The sequence below is a fragment of the Daphnia pulicaria genome, chromosome 1 (genome assembly GCF_021234035.1).
Source record: "Daphnia pulicaria isolate SC F1-1A chromosome 1, SC_F0-13Bv2, whole genome shotgun sequence".
In the NCBI taxonomy this organism is placed as follows: Eukaryota; Metazoa; Arthropoda; class Branchiopoda; order Diplostraca; family Daphniidae; genus Daphnia; species Daphnia pulicaria.
This window is the reverse complement of record NC_060913.1, coordinates 13,124,834-13,146,433: the sequence shown is the minus strand read 5'-3', so window position 1 is coordinate 13,146,433 and position 21,600 is coordinate 13,124,834. Positions and strand designations below refer to the sequence as shown.

At 44.3% G+C, this 21,600-nt stretch overlaps 1 protein-coding gene and 1 long non-coding RNA gene across 5 annotated transcripts in view; one reads left to right on the top strand and one right to left on the bottom strand.

Annotated features, from left to right (window-relative positions):
- Window positions 1-21,600, top strand: part of LOC124337859 — a 639,313-nt gene that overhangs the window by 19,924 nt on the left and 597,789 nt on the right. The gene's annotated exons all lie outside the window — the stretch shown is intronic.
- On the bottom strand, window positions 1,215-21,237 carry LOC124332972 (head-specific guanylate cyclase-like). Of its 4 annotated transcripts, XM_046788930.1 has the most exons (17): window positions 21,161-21,236; window positions 19,745-19,936; window positions 16,397-16,468; window positions 16,114-16,311; window positions 15,804-16,018; window positions 15,499-15,739; window positions 11,174-11,280; window positions 10,693-10,781; window positions 9,169-9,464; window positions 8,248-8,889; window positions 7,450-7,629; window positions 5,681-5,819; window positions 3,780-3,946; window positions 3,523-3,666; window positions 3,213-3,274; window positions 3,038-3,130; window positions 1,528-2,538 (listed from the first exon to the last, which is right to left on the bottom strand). In XM_046788930.1, the coding sequence occupies exons 6-17, from the start codon at window positions 15,721-15,723 to the stop codon at window positions 2,316-2,318; spliced, it is 2,367 nt and encodes a 788-aa protein (XP_046644886.1). In that variant the 5' UTR covers window positions 15,724-15,739; window positions 15,804-16,018; window positions 16,114-16,311; window positions 16,397-16,468; window positions 19,745-19,936; window positions 21,161-21,236; the 3' UTR covers window positions 1,528-2,315. The 4 variants fall into 4 exon arrangements, with proteins under 4 accessions (XP_046644888.1, XP_046644886.1, XP_046644887.1 ...); XM_046788932.1 differs by lacking the exon at window positions 1,528-2,538 and adding an exon at window positions 1,215-1,490 and having other exon boundaries at window positions 16,114-16,468; window positions 21,161-21,237; XM_046788931.1 differs by having other exon boundaries at window positions 16,109-16,468.

Sequence of the window (21,600 nt, the reverse complement as noted above, 5' to 3'; positions counted from 1 at the left end):
TCAGGAAAGGGTATGGGGTACAAATAAAGTTTCCTCATAAGCCGTGCTTTGCATAACTAGAACACAAGCCTAGTTTCAGGTTAAATAAACAAATCAACAGCGCAATAAAAAATAAGAAAAACAGTAAAACATTAGTTTTCTCTCTTTTTTTTGTCCACTTTCCTAACGACTCAATAGTAATAGATAAATTGTCATATCAACGCTAGATATTTATTGCCTCACAAGTCTGTCGAGTCAGCTCAATCTTGTCCAATCATTCCAAAGGTGATCGTCTTTGGACTCTAGTGAAATATTTGATTTCAAGCCAACATCAAGTACCGTACCGTACCAACACTGCTATGGCAAGACAAATGTCCCGGCAGAACACCTTGATTCACAGGACCCACGATCGCAGTTACTCGATGATACGTTGTACACTTGATGATTCCGGAAACTTGATCAACGGTCGCAAACTTGATCGACGATTTCTGCCGGGCATTGACACTCCCAGATGGGTAACTATCCTCCCAAAATCCCCTGGTGGCAAGTTCCAATTTCTGTTTTCTTTTTATGGATTTCTTTGCGCTCTCCTCACACACACACACGTCCACCTCACCTTGCAGAGTCTACCGGGTATTACAGATTACGGAAAATAAAGATTTTTATAAATGTACAGGGCTGGCGGACAGAAATATTCCATATACAAATAAAAAACAACACATAACAGAAATTAGTACTAATTAAGCTACGTGATGCGTGAATTGGAGAATAAGTCTAGTAAGGGTAATAAGTCTAGTAATTTTATCTCTATTTTAAATATGGCTTAATACCAAATTAATTTGCAAGCGGACGAGTGAAACTGGGCGACAACGATTATGCTCAACTCTATAATTCTGGCAGATACTTGAGCGAGAGGCTGTTGGGTTTAATATTTATTGACTTGACGACCGACATTCGTGCTCATTCTCAAATTCACGCAGCACGTAGTGTGTGTGTGAGGAGAGCGCATAGAAATCCGTAAAAAGAAAAAAAAAATGTGGAACTTGCCGCCAGGGGGGATTCTGGGAGGATAGTTTCCCATCTGCGAGTATCAATGCCCGGCAGAAAACGTCAATCAAGTTTGCGACCGTTGATCAAGTTCCCGGAATCATCAAGTGTACAACGTATCATCGAGTAACTGCGATCGCGGGTCCTGTGAATCAAGTGTTTCTGCCGGGACATTTGGCTTGCCATACACTGCGCCGTTCAGTAAATTCAATTAGCGGAATAACTGTGATGGATCAGACACTAACCCTTACATCGATTAAATCCGTTGGCAATTGGTGAATATATTTCGACAGTTTAAGTTGAAGGGAGGAACTTCTGGCAATCATCCGATAATAGACATATCATAATACACAGTCGTCGCCATTCCCGTTCGTAACGGCATGTTGCACCCGATAATGCACAGTTGTTACTGATGTCGCAGAAGTACAAAAGCTGGGCTAGGGTGGAATCATCGTCGATGTACTCTAGCATAAAAAAAGGTTTGTTGCTGCAGAAGTAATGTTGAGACGGCCAAAAACATGTTTATTCCATTTGTCGCTCTCACGCAGACACACATTCACATCTGTACAATAGAGGATGTACCAACGGAGCCTACCAACATAAACATCTACCAGTATCAACAGCAGCCACTCTCGCACGTGTGACTCTCGGTACACTCTATGCTTTGATGGATTGGACGCACCGAGTCACCAGCGCGGCAACGGAGGTGTTGGTTACAGAGTGGAATGGTGCCCATCGCTTACCCATGCAAAGCAAAAAACGGAAATGGATGGACACTTCAGCAGGACAGAAAACGGAAAGGAAACGGAAAATTGCAACTGAGATGAGGTGACCACTGCCGTCCGTTAGACGCAAAACTTATTCATCTCGCCTCAATCCGTCGACACGTAAGACATGAGATCATGAAGCAAGGAAAGGACTACCGATCGATACACGTGAGATACAGGACACGCTTTAATTATTACGTCGAGTACCATCTTGACCAAAAACGTCCACTTCTGGTGGAGCTCGGTCCGCCCGGCAACTTCCTTACTCAATTTCCGCCAAACGCAATACATCGTTCATCAAGCGACGTGTGTTCGCGTGTAACAAACTAATGACCATATAGACAAAGTGTTCATTTCGGCAAGCATTTCCCCATCCATTCACGTAAAGAGTCATCGAAAGAAGCCACCGAATGATGAAACACACACACAGAGCCGCCCAGTACGACAATAAATGAAGAAGAAGAAAGGACAGTTAAGAAGGGTTTTAGCAATAGTAAACGGCGATTAATAGGAGGAATGAGTTCACATCGCATTGGGGCATCCAATTTTCAATCGTTTAACGGCGAAACGAATGTTACGGCGCAAGAGCGATTCTCCTCCAGCAACGTCCAATTCCGGCTTATAATCCGGGTGCCGGTAGCCGTTGAGAAAGTGACAAGTACCCGGGATTTCGGACGGAAAGTTTTTCGGGAGACAATCACGCGGTCTCTCTTCCGTGTCAAAGGTGGGCGTCGCTTTGATCAGCCTACAGACGAACGGTTGCCATCGTGATGAGAAGAAAGAAACAAGACGCACCGAGAAGAAAGAAAGAAAAGAATTTTAAAGAGATTGATTTTCACAACTAACGACGACAGTTGCATCACAGACAAATTTTCCGTCGGACTAGTTCGGATCAAAGTGAATAGAGAGAGTAACTTGAAAAATAGTTGAAATTGCTTGTTGAATCCCTAGCAAACATCAGACGCTCGCTTTAGACTCTTGTTAATTCGTATAGTCACACGCAACATCTTGTTAACGTCGACAAGCTACATCCACTTCACTTCAAACAGTTGAAGCGGCAACAGTTCTTCAACACCCAATCCTACTCTTAGCAATAGCTTAATAACTATTCGACGCTACACGAACAAATAAGTTAACTACGTCTAAACTCTAGAAACTCCAGACGACTCTTTGTCACGGCATCAAGTATTACTTTTATTAGTTGAGGAAGGAGGAGGAAGAAAAGAAAAGCAAATGTCACTCACTCGTATGTGGACGGACTGATGTTGGTACGAAAAGGGATGCTAGTCGATTCAAACTTGTTGGCCAGAGTCACGTTGTTACCAAACAGGCAATATCTGGATGGAAAGTTCCGTGTAAGTTGATTACGTACTTTTCTAGGATCCATAAGTTCCATATTCAGACAAGATTCAAACTTACCTCGGCATTTTCCGACCAACGACGCCGGCCAAAACTGTTCCCGTGTGCAGCCCGATGCGCATCTTCGTGATTAAATCACAGCGAAAAAGGAGAGAGAAACCAAAGATCAATCCAATCGCCAAAAAACTAATTAACCCTTCCCTTGCACAGTTCAATTTCAAGACATTTATCTTATTGTCAGTCGAGTCATGGCTATCGATCGCTGGCGATCAATACAAAAAAGGAAAACACATTTACGACCCATTATAAACCTTAACAAATAAAGGACAGGGAGAGGCAATAAAGTACACGACAAGAAAAACCAACTCACCTGAATGGGCTGACCGTCGTGAGTCTGATGGTAACGGCAAACTTCCAGCATGCAAAGCGCCATCCAAGCAATTTGTTGTGCGTGAGTGGAGCTGGAGCGGTGAAGGCCGCCGGCGGCACAGTAAGCGTCACCGATGGTTTCCACCTGTGACAGACAGACAGACAGAAAGACAGGATCGGATCATTAATCGCATGATGGCAAGCACTTGAAAGGAGCACCGATTGTGAGAAGGCAAACCCTCCCGCACGCGTGATTACCTTGTAAATATCGAGATCACCGCAGAGGACGTCAAATTGAGTGTAAAGCGATTGGAGGAGACTGATGATTTCCATGGGCGTTGCAGTGGAGCAAATGGCCGTGAAACCAACCAAGTCGCTGAAGAGCATCGTCACATTGTCGTGGCTTTGCGCCTCGATCGATTCGCCTGGACGACGGATTCAGAGCGACACCAACAGGAGCACCATCCCAAAACACCAAAAAGACATCAAACACACGCACACAAAAAAATAAATATCAATAAGGGCAGGGAGGCTTCTGCCATCCGGCCAGTTTACAAATGATATCGATGGCTTTAGTAGAGAGACCGTGAATAAAATAACCTATCATCCACTTTTCTATTTGATTCTCATCACTTTTTTTCTGCTTCTTTTATTGAGTCTGGATTCTTCCCCATTCATCAATCCCTTTTGGCCCCGTGTTTGTTCGTATTGTCTCCTCTCCCTGGTTAGAAAGATAAGAGAGAAGGAGTACACTCCACTTCACAGCGCGTAGCCTTATACAGTTTTCTTCTCCCCAGGAGTGTGTATAGTCCTCCAGTTAAGTGTATGGATGTGCTGCCTGTTTCGTCGTCGGGGAACACCGAAATCCTCGGATTGTGAACGTGATCCTTCCACTTCTTCACCCAAACCCATCCTATTTTCTTTTTCTCCCTTTACGTCTTTATCCTCGGTTGCATCCGCGCTTCCGTCTACACACAAAGACACTGTAAAAGTAGGTCTGTGTATCACCAGGGCCCTGAGAAAAGCCCGTTTCTCATCAAGCAGAAGTAATGCGGATGCTGCAGCCGCCCTCCAAACTGCCCAGCTTGCTTTCGCCTTCTTTGCAAGGATTTTCTAAGCTTTCAAAAACAGACAACACACAAGCCAGTGTCTGTTGCTGGTTTGGTTGTCCTCTCCTCTACCTAGGCCAAAGACGACAAAACTCGAACCATTGTGCCTCCTGGTCCTCACGTAAAAAGGAAGGCGACTCGAGCATTTTACTTGTGGCTCTACACACAGAAAAAGAAGAAAGAGACAATTCATCAATGCTCCTCGGCTCTCTTGCAGATCCAATACACCCCAATTTTGTGGGGATAGATCCTTTTGAAATAAAAACCCCTTGCCATTAAAAGACTCTAGACTCAGCTACACTACAAGATTGTTTTTGTTGCTACGCGAAAAAGGGAATCGACATCAAAGACTTAATTAGAGAACCAAGAGCGAAGAAACTAAGAAAACAGTCCACCCAGAAAGCGATGACGGGGGAGATGTTTTCGAGAGCCAAGTACCAGCTGCACAGTAATTGGTTTACATTCGTATTTCACTAACAGTGCCTTCAGTTCCAGTCTGTCCTTACCCCCCCCCCCCCTCCCCTCCACAACTCACGAGGTTCTTGCCATTTAAATTGGTTATGAAAGAAATAACAACTTGACATTTACGGCGTGAAATCAAATCGCCAAGTAGAGCGAATATCTTTTGATGGCGAGAAATCTTTTTCACCAAGAGAATTTAAATCCAATTGGTGCCCCGTCTTTCTTTTTTTCTTTCTACCAGAGACGAGAAAGAGTGAGAAAAGATGATGCTCTAGCATTATTTAAAAGTGCAAGAATACTCTTGTTTGCACCAGAATTTTCGCTCACAGCATTGATCGACACGATCGTATTCAGAAACCAAGAACCTGCTGACTGCGCACGCACCCCCTACAATCAAATCAGCACGCAAATCGTAATGCTCTGATATGATGAACTTTTTTTTTTTCGATTGCTGTTTACCATGATCAAACATTTTCATCCAAACAACTTTTTTTTATATATAGCTAAAGCTTCATCCGCCAGTTTTTATCGAGTCGAGTCTGAAGAAGTTCATGCGATGGCTTAAATGCGCGAATAATAACAACTTACCCAACCAAAGTCTCTTGGCAATGTCTGGCGGGAAGATTAGATGCAGCAGAGAGACGTTCTTCTCTCGTTCCTGTTCCACGGCTGCAGTGGCCTCTTCGATGTTCTTCTTCAACTTGTCCAATCGACGTTTCAATCCATCCTATATACCAACAAATAAAATTAAATGAATGATTTAGGAGGCTAACAGTAACTTGCAGGATGACCCAGAAAATGCGTAAAATGTTTCTATTTTTATAGTTCATGAACCGTTGGCTGTAGATTTGCAAAATATTCTGGTATTATGAGCATTACGAAGGAGACGGGAAAATTTCTTATTCAAATTTAGAACGAGCTATTTTCCAACTAAACAACCCCACTCCATACAAGAATACGTCTGAGTAAATGGAGCGGTAAGCAACTGTACAACGAGAAAGTCAGAAACCTCTTATTCCTAAGTAAAGGAATGTTGATAGGAGGCTAACCTATAAATAAATGCACATGCAGCACTACCATCGTTGATGGAGGTCCCATAACGAAGTAACACGAGTTGGTCATCAGATGTATCATCAGAGCGAAAATGTTGCTGCTACACCGACAATATCACAATCACAAGCGATGACGATGTGTAGATTAAACGCGGTGTAATGAGAGGAATGAGAGAAAAAGAGAGAGAGGCCCGCATGTTGCCATAACGATTGATATTAATACTAATACCCGTGGGGAATGTACAAACTGGTACCGTATGTCTAGTCCACTACTTTCGGGGATGAGACCCCCCCCCCCCCTCTTTTCCAGCTCGTTAAGGTTCATTGATAGACGAATAATCTTATCGATTTTCGTGCGGATGAAACGTTCTAACAATCGAAATATATAAAAATGGGCGATCCTAAACTGTGGAAACGATCCAAATATCGGCAATTTGATCGGTAGCCAAACTTTGACAAAATGAATTACAGGATCATGATTCACGATTAAATACTAGTCGCCTCACACGAGAACATTGCACGAGGTCTCACAGAATGATATCAGAAGAGAGCTGAGTCGTCGCGAGGGAATAGCCTCATTCATTGGTCCGTCGAACAGAAGGCCCTTTTTCGTCTACAAATATTAAGACCATCTGTACGTAATAAACGTCGGCTCTTTGGTCATGGATTATAGATGAGAATTGTGCATCAGCAATTCAGCCCACGGGGCTTTCTCCTTTCATTTCATTTCTCATCTTATTTCTCCCAGCACGGCCGTCCTGGACGACCCACTGTGCACCATACCGATACAAGCTAGACAGATGAAGCCGTCGACTTGTTGGTTAAAATGCGATTCGACAGTAACTACAAAGCCTCCTTACACGTTAAAGAGACGTAGGCAAATGCATTTATGCTACGAAGCGTTCGTTGTTGGATGGAGCGCCGACGAAATCGTGAAGTGAATTGGATGATGTCTTTTTCACTTCTTCTAGACTCTGCATTTTTGTCGTCGCGCCAATACTTGGCTGATTGAAGCGATAAGCTTCTCGCTTTGAATCAGCACATTTCATTTTATTCCCCACTCAATCCGCCAGACGGGATTAGTCACGCATCGACACCAATCAAAACGGAAGGGATTTTCTAATCGACTCCAAAAGTCTGGAGCCCAGAAGGGGAAAAAGACCGACAGACTGTCAAATTAGATTTCGTGTCACACTGCTTTCCGTTACTTATGGGTGGAAAAAAACGCGGACAGACGAAATGAATTCGCCGAGAAATAAATAAAACAGGATAACAAAAATGTAAATAGGAAAAAAAGGAACCAACCTGAGCACGGGCCTGCTCTCCTACGAGCACGATATCTCTCGTGGCGTCGTGAATGGGGATGTCTGAGATGAAGAGGCCTCGACTCGTCAAAGCCTCGAGGCCGTCCACCAGCGGTGATGCCAGGAATAGCAAACAGTCCGACTCGTGGCAGTAGAGCATTTGTCCTTTGAACTCGAGACCCTGTGGATGAAAGCACAACCATCGATTTTTTCTTAGTTTCACTTGCCTAACACACGCAACGATGAATCGAGTCTAGCAGAGTGAGCTGACTCGATTACACAGTTCAAATTATTAGCACAACTCGGATAAACAATGTCGTTTCCCAGCTACTCCTCTGTCCGCTCGTCTTAAGCCATCAAACACTCAGCTGCTTCATTTGCTATGCATACGGAGTCGACGAAGATCCGATCCTTCCAATCCCGATTGACAACTAAGGCCCGGAAACTTAATTTAAAAAATGCAGATTTTATCTTTGCCAGGAAACGACAATCTTCTCTTCTTTTGATTGAAAGAGAAAACGCGACGATTGGGGTGATCCACCCAGCGGGCAGATGAGCAATTCAATTAATTCCCAAAGGGAATTGTCAAACGGCCTACAACGATGATGTAGTTGGCCGTGTTGTAGTTCTTTCTCGACTCCTGCGGGACTCGATTGTTGGAGAAAAAAAGTCTCAACTGAGGGTGCTAATACAATAATGTCTCCCTCGCCGTTAGCTGCAGTGTGTGCTGCACTCACACGTCCTCGCAAGTTCCCCGTCAGTTCGTCAGTGGGGAAGAAAAGAAAACGTCTTTACTCACCTCGAGTTTCGTCTTGCGGCTGTCCTTGGTCACGTGACAAACGGCCAGAATGAAAGGACTGTTGGCCTTTTTCAGAATCTTATCAAAGTTGGGCTCCACCGTGGGTTTCTTCATCTGGAAATAGGTGGCCAAGTGGCGACCCATCTTCTTCAACTCGGAGCCAAAGAGGCGCACGAAGCCGACGCCCAGCTGGACCAGCTGCATGTTGCGATCCACCATGAAGTGCCAGGGAAAAGCCCGGCAGAATGTAGACGTGCCAATGTAATTTTGGCTGAGGCAAGTCGACGCCGACACGGACATGGACGTGGTCGTTGATTCGAAAGAGCGGAGATTCAACGAGTCCCGTTGCTTGATGTCCGACAGATGAGGAGGTCTGATTGGGCGGGCCGGTGCGTCATCCATCACCGAGCTGGCGGTGCCAGTGGGATCGTCGAAGCAGATCAATGACCGCGTCTTGGCCATCAGAACTTGCTCTTCTTCTTCTTCGGCCATGGCCGTCGTCGTCCTGGCCAGCGACGCCTCAGCTTCGTCGACGATGGGCATCGAGAAACAAAAGTGGTAGCGAAGTGCCGATTTGGACTTGAGCTCGTAGATGGTGACGCGAATGGTGACGCCAACGTGGAAGAGATGCGTCGCGATGCCCTGCAACGCATCAACAATGCGACAAACAAGAACAAGAGAAGTGTCTCATTAACGAGGACGGAATTAACGTAACCCCCTAATTTCTTCCTTCCTCATTCCCCCTAACAAGATCGTCCCACTCGGTCAGGGTGGACCGGGCGCTAATGACGGGGCAAGCGAATCTAATTAGCACGACGGAGAAGGATAGCCAATCAAAGGAAGCCAATCAAAGGTGGATCGCCTCCGATTCGATTAACCCGTTTAGTTTCTACAGCGTGCATTAGTAAAGAATCGACATACTTTGAGAACGCCAGCCCATAGGTAGCCGCAAGCGGCCAGTGCCGTGCGGAAATGCAGCGTCAAGCGTCCTTGTTCCGGGACGCAACTGAAGGAAATGTCGTAATGATTGGAGATGACGATATTGTTGGTCTCTTCGTTGCCGCCGGTCGTCTTCATCTCCTGGTAGACGCTGCCCAAATTCTGGAGGAAGCCAAACAGGTCGCTGCCCAGGGACTGCAAAGCACCACAGTATTCGTCCAAAACAGCCAACAGGAAGGCCTCGCCCATTCGCTCCAGGAATTGCCTTCGTTGGAATTCTGAATGTATGCAGAAGGAGGAATATAATGACGGGATGGTGATGACATGATAGTATGTACGGCGGCAGTGCCGGGAAATGAAAAGGGAAACCAACGCGTATGTTGACTGGCGGGGGGGGGGGGGGGGGGGGAATTAAATGGGAAATAATTGTTCAACTCGGTAGAAAGAGCACCCAAGGGAGGGACGCGGAAATGGGAAATCGAGTCAATATGTAAACAAGTATCATAGGATATAAGCTCAGGCGAGGTTGAATTGATCTGCTTCATTTTCTTTTTTCCTCCGTCGTTCCACCAAACACCCCCCAACGCTCGGCAGGAGCCCAAAAATGATAAGCGAATGGATTTTTTTTTCCTTACTGTTTTCCTTCTTTCTAACGCTGCCGTCTTTCGTCGTCACAATAAACAGGATCCACTTTATTCTCGCAAAAGAAGAGACACTATTTTTGTGCGCACACGTACACCATCATCGTAAATGGGCACGATTTGGCATCTCAAAAGGAGCGAAATAGAGAAACACATCTGGAGAAAGAAACAAATAACGATCTAAACATTCTATTGCCGCGCACTTCTTCGAAACTTGCATATTGTTCCCAATCTCGATCTTCCTTGCCAACCACAAGACGCTCACAGAGGGAGAGGGAGCGGGATCGATTTCGTTCGCTTTTCTCTTGTCCTCGGTGATCGATCGATGCGCTTCTTCGTGTAAAATGTCTTACAGAGACTTTTGCACCAGCAACCAACCCGAAATGCTCGCCCCCGTGACAAAAGACTTGGCCGTGCGTGTCACAATCATTTAGCAGCGGTTTCGCCTGCCCCCCTTCTCGCTTTTTCCTCAGTCGATCGTCCTCTCCATACCCATTGAGACGACAGACCGGCAAAGATGGGGCCCGGCGACCACCAACTCGATGCTGCCGAATGCAGAATCAACAGAAATCAGACAATTGGATTTCAAATCAGTCCACTCCGTCCGTTTGCATGATTGTAAAAAGGCGATAGGAACAGGCAGTAGTAGTGGTAGGGATTTGTGCATAATCCAATTCAATTGATAAATGTCCTGACAGAGAACACTAGTCAGCAACATGGACGTTTGATTGTCACGTCAACACAATCAATGTACACCAAGCATCGCACACAAAGAGTTGCTAATCATAAATAATAATAAAACAGTCACATGACTTAACCAAACCGCCAGCTGGCAGGTCTCTAAAACGTCACGTCGCATACTAACCTGGTAAGTGGTTGGTGGCATTCCAGCAGCTGTACAGGAAAAGGGAGTCGGGCTCGGCGATCGACTTGTCCGTCATCTCGGCGGCCAATCTAATCAAATAGATCCGTATGGAGGTTATCATGTCACGAAGTGTCCATCCAAGGTAATAGCGCAAACAAGTTGTGCAACAGACCGGCTTTACACATGAAAGGTGAACCCAAGGTCTGGCCAAATTGAAACATCCCATGCAATGAAAATGATTAAAGAGTGACGTCAAGCCCAATCCATCGCCCTTAATGATGGTGAGGGATGCAGCTAAAAAAAATATATATATACAACCCAGGGTCGATTCGTCCACCCACACCAGTCCATCTCGTAACCCGTTCATTCAAAGTCGAATCAATCACAGCAGATTCTCCTTTATATCTCCGTTTTATGTTCCCTTTCGCGACGGGTCGGTATTGTCATTCTTTTACGGTCGCAGTAATGATAGGCTATTTACCCGGCGTCGTTGATGTGACTTGGTCCAGTAGCTCCTGTAGCGCTGCCGTCGTCATGATGAGGGTTCAGACGATGCCATTGAAGGACCGCAAGTCTTAGACAACTTTCCTGTTGTCACGATCGCCGACGAGGGTGGTGTCCATCACGCATCAGCCGGGAACGAAGAAAGAATAAAAAAAAACGTATACAACAATACAATAGAGAGTAGTATTATAAATATAATATGAGAAGAGTCAACGGGAAATCCAGCGGAAAATCCATCATGAAGGCCAAAGGAGAGCAAAGAAGCGTGGAATGAGATTTATACAACAACACCCTTCCAAGCTCTTCCTAGCCAAACCGGAACAGAATCCGCCACCAAGTTCCACCACCATCATCAACATGATATGAAAGTATAAATAAATGACACGCAGGCATCAGAACCCCCAAACCGAACGGAAGAACGAGACGTAGAAGATGATCTTGTGTATGAGACGTATAAGAAAATCAATGATCCATAAGGAGAGAAGCTACTAGCTGCTACTTCTTGGAGAGCGATACCGTCGTCTGGAAGCTTCTTCCGTCTCAAAGTATTAACGACAAGCAGAGCCGTTTGGGAGAGTGGGAGGGAGAGAAAGAATCTTCCAAGTATTTCGTTTAGGCCAACGCTGCCTGTGCACAGAGGCGGCGACAACTAATCTGACGCGAGTCGAAAGAATCCGCTGGCGGCAACGGCTTCATGACTCGAGTCGTTACTCGCCGCGGGATTTCCACCACAGTTCTTTCATGCAGAGTTAGTCGAGTCGAGTCTCAGTCTAAGTAGAGATCAATTCTCTCAGGAATCAAATGCCCGGCTCGCTCCTTCCATAGACACAGCCGCCGGAAGGCCTTTTCCCTCCCAACTCCTCGGTTTCCAAGTCATTCGCGGCGGCGCATCATCTACTCGAGTTGAGGCAAATCTCATCAAAAACTAATAACAACAAGAAAACTAACTTTTCCTTGCCCCATTTGACTGCGGGTCACAGAATCTTCCCTGCGGTTTATTCTCCATGCCCACCACCACCACATCAACTTAGCGCGCTCAGGCCCAGCTTAGGAGCCACTCTCGGCCAGCACAGGCGCCCTTTGCTCCTTAATTCCATTACGCAAAGGGCATCGCATCCATTTTGAGGTTTATTTTAAGAAGCTTGATTGAGAGTGAACGTATCAACAAGGAGAACGAGAATAAGAAAGTGGGGCAAAAGAGGATCACTATTCCGTCCTTCAGATTGAGTGGGAGAAAGAGGATGAACGAGTGGATCTCATTCTTTGATACTAATCCAATCCATCAAAGTCTTTTTTCTCCCCCCTTCTTCGCCTTGCGGAAAGGGTGCAGAGCTTGACATTATATAGCTTGCATTCCCATTACGAGGGATGGAAGAGATCGACTTCATTTCTTTTTTGACGTGATTCGATTTGGGTTTATAGACCCTTGCAGCCGTCACCCAGTCAACGGGAGTCTACAAACGCGGCGAGTAACTCACGGCGCAGACTGAAATCAAATCAAACCGAAAAATAAGAAGTAAAAAAAAAAGGAAATTGCGCGAAAGGGAAGTAGACACACAAAAAAAGAGAAAAGTGGCCCTGCATGTGTCGGGTGTGGAGCATCTACGCGTGAATAAATCAACAGATTCAATTCAACCACTCCAGTCCAGCAGTTCAAAAAAAGGAAAGCAACCATACACATATGCTAGCAGATACGCCGAATTGTTCCCGTGTTTCGAGCCAATTCCATTTGGTTTACTTCATTCACAAGGGACAACAAAAAGTGTCGCTGTGAAACACGGAAGTGGAAACGACCAAAATGTGGACAGTAGTGACAGAAATGGAGACGAACAAAAGAACAAACAACAGAAAGCGAAAAAAAAATCAAAACTTGTGAGAGGAGATGGCAACAAACTTTGCCCCCAGACCAAGAGAAGGCCAAAGTGTAAAAGTTGCTTCCTCCTCCTCTCTAAATGCGTAATGGCAAACACACACATAACTTTGTTCTCTGGCCAGCACCGCAAATGTGTCACACGAAGCGATAAGTAATAAAAAAAGGAGAAAAACCTCGCAAGCTGCCAAAGAAATATGAAATTGTTTAAATTTTCTATTACGAATATAGTGCTGTTGGAAATGAATTGCGAAATCGATCCACCAACTTCAGTTGTTCCTTGAACTGAAGAGGTTTTTAAGGATCGAGTTTCATTCGTTTTCGCATGAACGCAAGGAATTCGTTTCGCTGCTCTGTGCTGACGTGAGATGAGGGGGCGAGTGGGCAAAGAAGGGAGTAGTATGCAGGAGTACCGTAAAGAGCAAAGAGAGCTGGAGAGACAAACAACGTTCAAATATAAAGACTCCCGAGAATGCATCGATGCATCAAGGAGAGCAGCAGCTGAGAAGTAATTAAAACTACTCTTTCAACACTCGTCACACACATTTCAACTTATCCGTCCCCGCTTTTCTCCGTTCGTCATCACGAAGCAATGCAATCGCCGGTAATTTCAGTTCCGTAAATAGTTAGTTGCATTAGCATTTCAAATTCTCTTCTTCCTTTTGTTTGTTCGGCTTTTAACTCGGAGCATCCGCCCGAAAGTCAGCTGCTGTTGATACCATCATTGGCGTCCGGCTGAATATTTTAAGGATCGAAAAGGAAGAAAACTAAAAAAGCTCTTAAAGAAGAAAACAGCTTGCTCCGAGCGGGATCGCTTTCTTCCCCCGTTTTAAATCCTGTCTCGCGCACATAAGCTGTACATAACCAAAATGATGTACGCACATAAATATCACTAGGGGGGAAGGCGATTCTTCATGTCTTTTCGTTCTCATCTGATCCCCATAACGTTCCGTGGAACCCAAACCCAAATGCAAGTTGCGTGTTTACTCTGATCTTATTCTTCGGTCGGCATTTATCCGCAGCAGCAGTGGCTGAAAGACAGTTGTGTGGCAGTGTAGCCGTGACACTGCCGATCTCTTTACATCCCATTTACATTCACAGCTCCTACCCATTACACATCTCGTCTCTGTATAAGCAACGGGGAAAAGCTAGGATGAAAAAGAAAAGCAGGTGAATCACGGCAATCAATACCAAATATGTTTGGAAAAGACTGGTGAATCACGAAAGAATAGAAAGAAAATAAAAGTTTCACTTCTATTTTTCTTTTTTCTTTGAAAAAAAAATTGAGGCAGCAACTACAAAGTAAGAAGTGCCAAACAAAGAGAAATTGAAAAGAGTAAAAAAAGGAAACCTAACCGACAAAGGGCTGTAAAAAGTGATGGAAGTTGTAGGGAAGAAGAAAAGGAAAGAAGGAAAGAAGAAACAAATCAAAAAGTTGGTTCTTCTTTGGACGTTATTATCTAACGTATCGCCTCGATTCGTTCCCGACTTGTACCCACGCAACACACACATAGCCCACAAAACATGTAACGTGCACATGTACATGTATGGCGAGACACCCAATCCAATCTGGTCGATCCGCACGCGCCCTGGATGGACTCGACTAGCAATTGCTTGTGCCCTGGCTCCTTATCTCTCGTCTCGCTGAACTCCACCACTATGAGCGAAACAAACTACAAAAAAGGGGAATCTTATCGATGCACGATTGTAAAAAAAAAAAAAAACACAATTTCTATTCCTTCCCCTGGAATGGCACACAAAAAAAAGACAATAAAATCCACCGAATGACTAGCGCTAGAGAGACCATCTCCGGCGGAGTCAATGAAAAAGAAAATGGAGATTGAAAGATATCGCTCCATGTCCAGGCCCAACTACTGGGCCTTTGCCAGTCAAGAGGCTACAAAAAGCAAAACCCACATATAAATATCTCCGGACGGACTGGAACCGATTTGTGGGAGGTTATGCGAATAGCGTGGGTGGGGTAGTAGAAGCAACTCATTAACCGACTCGGGACATTTATGTGGTACATCACACTCAACAAACGTATTCCCTACAGACGTTGGCGGTGGAAAAGACGAGACGAGGTCGCTATTATCTCTCTTTGTACGCAGCCATGGCACGTCTCTCGTCATCATCATTATATCATGTGATCAAAAAGGCGGAACTGATCCTGAAAAAGGAGAGAGAGAGGGGGGAAAATCCCGCCGGCCGCCCTTCTTTTCAATTTATCTCCAACCCGAAATTACAAGATGATGAATTTACAACATATCGATTCATCGTTATTAGCTGCACCAAGAGCCACATGATCTTTACCAAACGAAATTCGAACTCGGAATTGCTTCTTGCACGTTACGCAGAGATCGCGTAGGCTGCTAGGACTCAGAATGAAAGGCTACACGACTAAAATAAACATGATGTGACCATATTCTTACCGGCAAGAGGACGAGGGAACTGATGGCTTCGCTAAGGAGCCGAATGTTAAGGGTCCTCTTTTCAGTGCCAGCTGGATGAGGTGGCTGGTGAAGCGGGTCGCAATCTAACGACGGCTCCCGCTTCTGTTGCGGATCCTTACGCGGTGACGATTGTTGATGTTGTTGGGCAACAGGGCACGGCTCAGTCGGTCGCCTGAATCGCGAGCAGATGAATCCCTCGGCCATGTTTTCTGATGATTTACTGAAACCAAAATAAACGTAGGAAATGCCGAGTCGTGACAGGCAGATTAAATGTGAACCCTCACCTTCTTGCTTTTGATTGGATTCTAAGCGAAAAACACCAAGTTGAATAATTAGATTGGCGACAGCGAACGTGAGCCCATCCGGCCCTTTACTTTTCTTCCTTGCCCTAGAATTTCCTCTAGTTACGCACTCGTCCAGTTAGCCTGGAGAAATCCGGCCGCACAAGTTTCGGTTGGGCGAGCAATAAGTTGACGTTGAAAAATTCAAACGTGTTTCCCTTAATAAAAGAAAAAAGAAGAAAATAAATTGAGTTACTTATTGTGTCCAGTGCCTGGTGTCTCGAGGGCGACTGCAAGTGTGTTCTTACCCTACCGGTTTTTCTGCGAAGAGACGGTGGCGTTGGTGGTTGCTGCTGCACCTTTTGTATCGAACGCAACTCGAGTTGGTGCGGGACTGGAGGGGACCAGAAGACTGGCGACTGCATTCGGGATCCCGTTGCACCCTCGTTTGCTGGGTAGGGTGCCTAGCATGGTCGACGGACAAGGCGCTTGTGCGCGCATGTCGCTGCTCCTACTCATCACACAACCCTTAACGCGTCGCCTCTCGTTTCATTTTCCACATTTCCATGCAGCCCATTGTCAGCGAGAAATGTTACCCTTTCTCTCTCTCTCTCCCACGGCCGGCAGGGATCACCACCATTTCACACCTATACCTCCTGAGTGCATTCCTGGAAATCAGTGAAGAAAAAAAAGATAGAAAAAGGATAGTAATCACACAGTATCTCTTTCATACACGACACATTGAACCAGCCCCTTTTGCAATCAAGATCAGGGGCGTACTGTGGACAAGAAGAAATGAGAAAAGAAACATGCAGGACACATTTGAAATAAGAAGACAAATAGTAACGATTCGTGAGTAGCTACTCATACTCCACGAACCTGAAATCAAACCACGTACGCCAGTACACTAAGAAATCCGAGCATCTGTTCTATGCCGCTTATAATATTCAAGACTCCTAGTCTAACCCCTAGCCCTCCTAACCCCTAGTCGTCTTACATGTATCCGAAGGTATTCTTCCGCATCTGTCATCCAATACCCTGTCACAAATTCGTCAGTACGCTCCGGATTCCAACAAGGAAGAAGAATTGAGAATCCTTACGCATTTAAAGTTTACACTTGACGGGTTTGCTGCTGGGTCAACACTATCATTCATTATCGATCCCTACACGAACAACAAGGACAACCAGATCGACACGGTACTGCACATGGTCGCAGTCCCACGAGAGAAGCTCGCATAATTTCTAGAGAAGTTCACATCATTTCGTTAATGTCAATGCGCACACAAAATGTTGACGAACGACATGAGACTGAGTAGCGCTAGCTAACTTCAATGTCAAGTTGATTACTACATTTTGAGAGTTTGGCACTTGTTTTTCGATTGCCATTAGTCGGTGAAGCTGAACATTTCAACAGAAAAATCTGCATCATCAATTATTATTAATGCATTCCCCATTTTTTCAAAAATATGTGGCAGCTCAATCCATTGAATTTTACGAAATTCCAGACTATTCCAAGTTCACCAGCTGCTACGTTTATAGACTGATGTAGTGGCCTAGCGGGCACATTACAGACCGAGTTGGACTATTAATATCGACTATAACAATCGCTACTGAAAAGGGAAGCCACTAGCTACAATAAAAGCAGTCAAGATTATTTATAACTGATTCAATAATGTCGCAAACGACAGCAGAATACGGCATACAAACTGTTAGAAACCCCACGTAACCAGACAACAAAGTAAAAGAAGAACATGAAGGTATAGACAGATCTGTTTTCACTTCGAACCCTATTGGCCAACTTATTTTTCACGTTGACAGGACTCGTTCACACCCAAACAAATAACAAGAGAGCTAAAAATGTGAGCGTGTCGCCTTTACGACCAATTAGCAATGTAATACTACGAGGCTGTCTCTAGTTGCCCGGCAATTTCGGTGAGACGGAGCCAAGCGAGGGAATAAAAATCAGTGACATTCGACAGAATCTGCCGACGTTATTGGGTGGCTGAGTGTACGCCACGAGCAACAATCACCCATAAAGGAGGAAAAAAGAGAAGGAGCTCAAACATCCCCACAATCACATCTGTGCATACAACGGGCTGCAGCAGCCTGTATTTATAGCTACGGGTGAGACGCTTCATACAAAGACTATATTTCATACGATATTTATATCGTATGAAGGGAGGGGGGAGTTTGATATTGTTCCCGTACTTAAAGAGTTTGTTGTGTATCTTGCCTTTGACGGCTCGGCAAAGACATAAAGAGGCAATATAATCCCCACACACCCATCGTTTCTGCTCCTTCTTTTGCCATATTGATAATACAACAGAGACAAGCACACACTGCAGCACTCGACTCCTCTCTTTCCGGGAGCTGTCAACAAAAATAAAGAAGGCAAACAAGAATTTCCAGCAGAGAGAAATGGCACGGCAGTATACACACTCTACATCCACCGGAGGCAAGTGAGAGAGGGAAAGACGAGCCTGGCCGCCAGCAGCATCCTATGCGGATCATGCGATACACATAGAATGAATAATGAATCGACACATTGCACACAGTAACCTTACAGCACCAACTCCACAGGCCTACACCCAAAGTTTCACAGCGACACAAGTCCACAATTCTAAGCCTATAATGTATCAAAGAGAGACACAGAGAGAGAGAGAGACAACAGAGCTGCTGATGGATGACACGCAGCCTTAATACACCTCAACCTCCATATACCCTACCGGCAGTTCCTTTTCTTGTGCACCCAACCAAAGCGACGAGGACGTTCGGCTCTGATTCCCTTCATCCGTAGCTCCGTCACAAGACGCTTTGACTCGACTCGCCAAAGCAATCTAATTGAAATCCAATGACTTGACGGTACTAGCACATCCAAGGAGACTGATAAAGGATCGTGAACTCGCCTGATTCACTTGACTCTTCAATCTCGCTTTCCACTTCTTCCATTTCTTGTCTCATTCCATTGATTCAAACATTCGGAGACGGAACTACCCGCCAGCAATTGGACCGACCCATTTCTTCCTTCGACGCCGGCCTACACTCTCCAACCCGCCGACCGACAATATTTAAAATCTCATTTCTGCGTCACAAAACATTCGCATTGCACTACAAACGACGACGAGCGAGTTCGTTGCATATCGCCCTGAAGCCTTACGATATAAAATGTTTAAAAATTCTAAAAAATATTAAAACTTATTCGCCAAGGTCCGGATGTTGACGGGAGGGGTACATCGGCATAACTTTCCTACAGATTCCTACTCGAATAAAGGGCTATTGATCGATCGATTGGCGACGGCATGTTTTCAATCTGTTTTAGATTACGAAAAAAACAAAATTTACCGAGTTCTTTGTGCTCTGATCTAGAGTTCATACCGCCTGAATGCTTCCGGATTTAAGACTGCGCCCTGCTGGAAAGATACGGCAATTCACTCGCTATCAAGAAACGCAATCATTTTTCAACAACCTTCTCTGATCATGAAAACTTGATGTAATTTAAAGAAAAGACGGATAATAGTGGGAAGACGATCTAGTCTCTCCTGTAGGAGGATCTTTTCGGTAATTCAACAGGACAAACACAAACAAAACGCGCACGGTCACTTATTGAATCCAATTTACAAGAAAAACGAAACAAGCAAGACTCACAGGGGAAACTGCTGGCAATGTTATTGCTTCTCTCGGCCAACGTTTGCCGTGAAGCCTTTCAATAACCTTTCAAAGGCAAAAGCACATAAAAGAGCAATGCAGCTCCACGAGTCAAAACTTTTTTTGATATCGAGTAAAGAAAAAATCTAATTTTAATTGAAATTCTACCAATAACCTTTCCCTTTTCATTGGTATCAAATAACTTACCAACGGAGCTCAGAAGTTGTCATGACAGCGGCAAGATAAAGCATCACATCTTTTCCTCTTTAAACGAAAAGGGCTATATTAAAAAAAATTACCTTTTTCTTTCACAAAGTTGTTGTCGGAGATGAGACAGACCGGGATGGTTTTCGTCCTCTTTATGTTCATCCATTTGTCGTCATTTCTTCCTTTTATTCCAGGGCGAGGGAGGAATACGTGCACGATGACGGACAGGCAGCATCAAATCCATGCCAAAAGAAGCTTTCCGTCTTGATCTCTTATATTCCCTCCTGTTTCAATATTCAGAAAGATATATGTAAGGATGACACACACACAAAGAGAATGGGAAAAAGATTTAGATACATCAAGATATATTGCAGATTGGATGGGCAACGAGTTAAAAGAGAAAAAAAATCTCATCAGCACTCAGAAAAGAATCTTTTCTACTTTCATTCCATAGAAAATAAGAAACTTTTCTTTTTCTTTGCTTTCAAAATCCCTTATCGATTCGTAAAGAAAAGCAACGCTCCCTTCTTTTCCCAATTTCCTCCCGTCTTCCCCGCGCTGGATGATGCAGATTTGTAAAAGAGATGTGAGCCTTTTTTCTTCCAATGAAAAAAAAAGAAAAGAACGAAACTAGAGCCAACCCCAAGATTGGAAACAACAACAAACAAGTTGGGATGATCTATCGGCCATTACTTGCTTTCTTTTGCCGGCAAATGTGCAATGAACTGGACTGAAAAAATGTTCAATCTGGTACGTGTGGCTTTTCTATAATTCAAAGTCCACGTGCCGAGTGACTTTCCCTGATATTTGCCCTCCTCTCGACGAGTTATTCCAATCCAATGAAGGCGAAAAAAAGTTACAGAAAAGGACATCACACAGAGTAATGAACCGTGATGTGAATGGAGAGATCTGTTGACTGTGGCATTCTTTATTTCTGTGCCAAAAAATACATCGACGTAATAATGGGGCAGCACAACAATTCGACCTCAAGCGATTCTTTCTTAACCCACTAGTCAAAAGATTTCCAGTCTTATTAAAGGAAATGTGGAATCAATCAACCAAGAGAAATAAAATGGGGAAAATCGGTCGTCATGTTTGGAATGCTTTAGCAGGGAGGAAAAGAGCTGGCGGGATCCAATCGAACGTTTCTTTCAGTTGGCGATGACCATTGGTAAAATTGATCACCTATTGTGTTGGGCCTTCACACCATATTGTTGAACTTTGAAATCAGGTTAACATTTACAATTGAATCACTAGAAATATTTCAAACTAGAACATCAAGGACGATGTTGACGTCACCCGACACATTGTTAATTCGACATTTCACGTGCAGTTTGTCTGCCAAGCTGAGAACATTAGCACCAGAACTTGACTGCGGTCGCCATTATTTTTCCTGCTCAAACTGCAGTTGCAAACAAGAACAGCGAAATAAAACAGGAACCACCACGAAATCTTTTTTTCATGACCCATGATAATGATAAATGGACGACAAAGAACTTAAGTCTTACCAATTGTTAGAAGACCACCTCTTCTCGTGCAGCACGTGCAGACTGGACTGTAAATCTAATCAGCAGACGAAATTACGAAAAGAACAAAGAAGAAAGAGCACCATTCCAATTTCCAACAATTGTTTCTTTAACTCGACAGAGTTGCGACATCGAAAATGTTAATTTGAAGAGTTGCGTGACTGACTGGTCAAGAATTCAATTAGTACAAAATAACGAGACTTTTTAGTACTTACTATGTATCACAACGTATTTTTAAATCCCCCAAATTTTCTTGACTGAGCTCGTCCAAAACTTGACATTCGCTTTTCAAATATTAGTCCTAAAAAAAGTTCTGTTGTTATTTATAAAGAAAACTTTTTCGACTTATTATTTTTTTTAAATATTTATAAGGATAAAAAATATTAATGATTGTGGGGGAGAAAAAGCCGGACTGGGTAATA